Here is a 1,831-nt window from a genome sequence, read left to right on the forward strand (position 1 = left end):
TCACCATCCAGACTGTTTTAAGATTCTTGGATAATATGAGTTACAACATTTGATTTTCCTCTGGGATAAAAAAAAATTTTTTTTGAATTTGTTTAAATGTTCTGCACTGGCCCCAGTTTTTTTTTTTTTTTTTACTAATCCGTCTATGGCCTGGGGACAGGATGAGTTGTTACTCTTCTTCCCTTCATCCACCTGGACTCCTCACCAACAGGCCATACAAGTGCAACGAAACTTTATTTTCATTTCATASCTGAATAAACCCTCCCCCAATCGCATCAGATCATGACAATAACAGGCAACCKTGTGAGTTTCCTGAGCCCGTGGAGCGGGATGTTTCCACGCAGCGCTGCAYACATAACGGTACACAAACAGGAGCTGCGCCGAGCTAACGAGCTGAGCTAATCTCCCCTGGTAACTGAAGGAGCAACAAGACAGCTCCGACTGCGTTTTCTCCTCAAGATCCAGACCGCAAGAACCGATAAATCAGCTCCTAGCAAAAGTAAAACCTACGTACTATAAATATACACAAAAGTAAGGGTGATATTTAACAGTTAGTGCCTATTTTTKGGGATAAATTAAACTCACCATCTTGCTGGATTCTCTCCTGGAGACGCCGCTAAASGTGACGTCAGACGCACAGTGCGTACTCTTGGGATCGTGCTGCATTCACGGTACTCGGGGAAAAATACTTACATATCATAGAGTTACACTGCATTGAATTGTATCAGATTTTGTCACGTTGTAATCACACTTCGGAGTATTTTGTTGGGGTTTTACGTGATTGGAAATCTGTAAAGCGACTTTGTCTGAGTTACACTGCAACTTTAGCTAAGTCTTTTAGTATATGTGTCCAAAGGCAGTATTTATTTACTCATTCTTCTTTGCAAAATTGTGGAAGACCATTTTCAGCACTCTGATGAAAAACACTGGTATCACTTGATTTATGAGATAATCTCTCATAATAATGATATAGCTATCTCAAAATGATATCTCATAATGAGAGTATGASATACTACATCATAACATCTCATGTTTATCTAATATTCCCTCCTAAAAATKAAATAAAATCTCTAAATTATGAGATAATCGATATGAGTTAGTTATGATAGCTAGATATAATTATGAGACAGTATATAATATTTCACTCTTGAAATAGCTAGTCATAATTCTAATGATCCTAAAGTTGCACAATTATATGCTTACTTTATACACAAAWGGGTGATATTTAACATTTGTTGCCTATTTATTTATACTATAAAACAAAATCTTTTGTTYTACAGTATAAAATKTGTCTTTTTTTTACTTTTACCTTCGTGTAAATATCCTGTCTCTTTGCTGAGGAACAATTTGGTTTATATTATATTCTGTAGAGCTGTTTGATGTATGATAAATTGTCCCAGAAGTTATTGTGATAAAGGACAATATTGTCGTTTTGAGATAATTTTCAATATAATGGTATAGTAAGATGATAAATAAATTTTACATTCTAATGAACATTTAACACTGGAACTGGAATAGTATCCTAAATGAATAAACAAAGCAAACTGAAACAACAAATAAAATAAATTATGAARTCTCTGGAAATGAAATTGTCCTTCAAAAAGGGGTAGTTGAGACCAAAGCACCAATTTTTAGTAGAAAGAGGGAGGAAAAAAAGAGAAAAACGATCAATTATACAAATGGAAATTAATTATCTCTTTTTTATTTATTGAAATAAGCCTACTATTCTGTATGTTACTGATTTCATGTTCCAGTATTTCCTATTTGGGAGGCGTGTCAAGTTTGGCCACGTAGCACGGTGACGAAAGCGTACCACCGCTGTTGTCATAGA

General features: G+C 35.0%; 1 protein-coding gene across 1 annotated transcript in view; it reads right to left on the minus strand.

Moving 5' to 3' along the window:
• Positions 1–848, minus strand: part of LOC103461390 (ADP-ribosylation factor-like protein 3) — a gene marked incomplete at its 3' end in the record, with an annotated part of 2,970 nt that extends 2,122 nt beyond the window's left edge. Inside the window, exon 1 of the mRNA XM_008403694.2 lies at positions 586–848. Coding sequence (XP_008401916.2) covers positions 586–666 — 81 coding nt within the window. The remainder of the gene's footprint in view (positions 1–585) is intronic.
• Between the last annotated feature and the right edge of the window lie 983 nt (positions 849–1,831).

The sequence above is a fragment of the Poecilia reticulata genome, unplaced genomic scaffold, assembly GCF_000633615.1.
Source record: "Poecilia reticulata strain Guanapo unplaced genomic scaffold, Guppy_female_1.0+MT scaffold_1270, whole genome shotgun sequence".
In the NCBI taxonomy this organism is placed as follows: domain Eukaryota; kingdom Metazoa; phylum Chordata; class Actinopteri; order Cyprinodontiformes; family Poeciliidae; genus Poecilia; species Poecilia reticulata.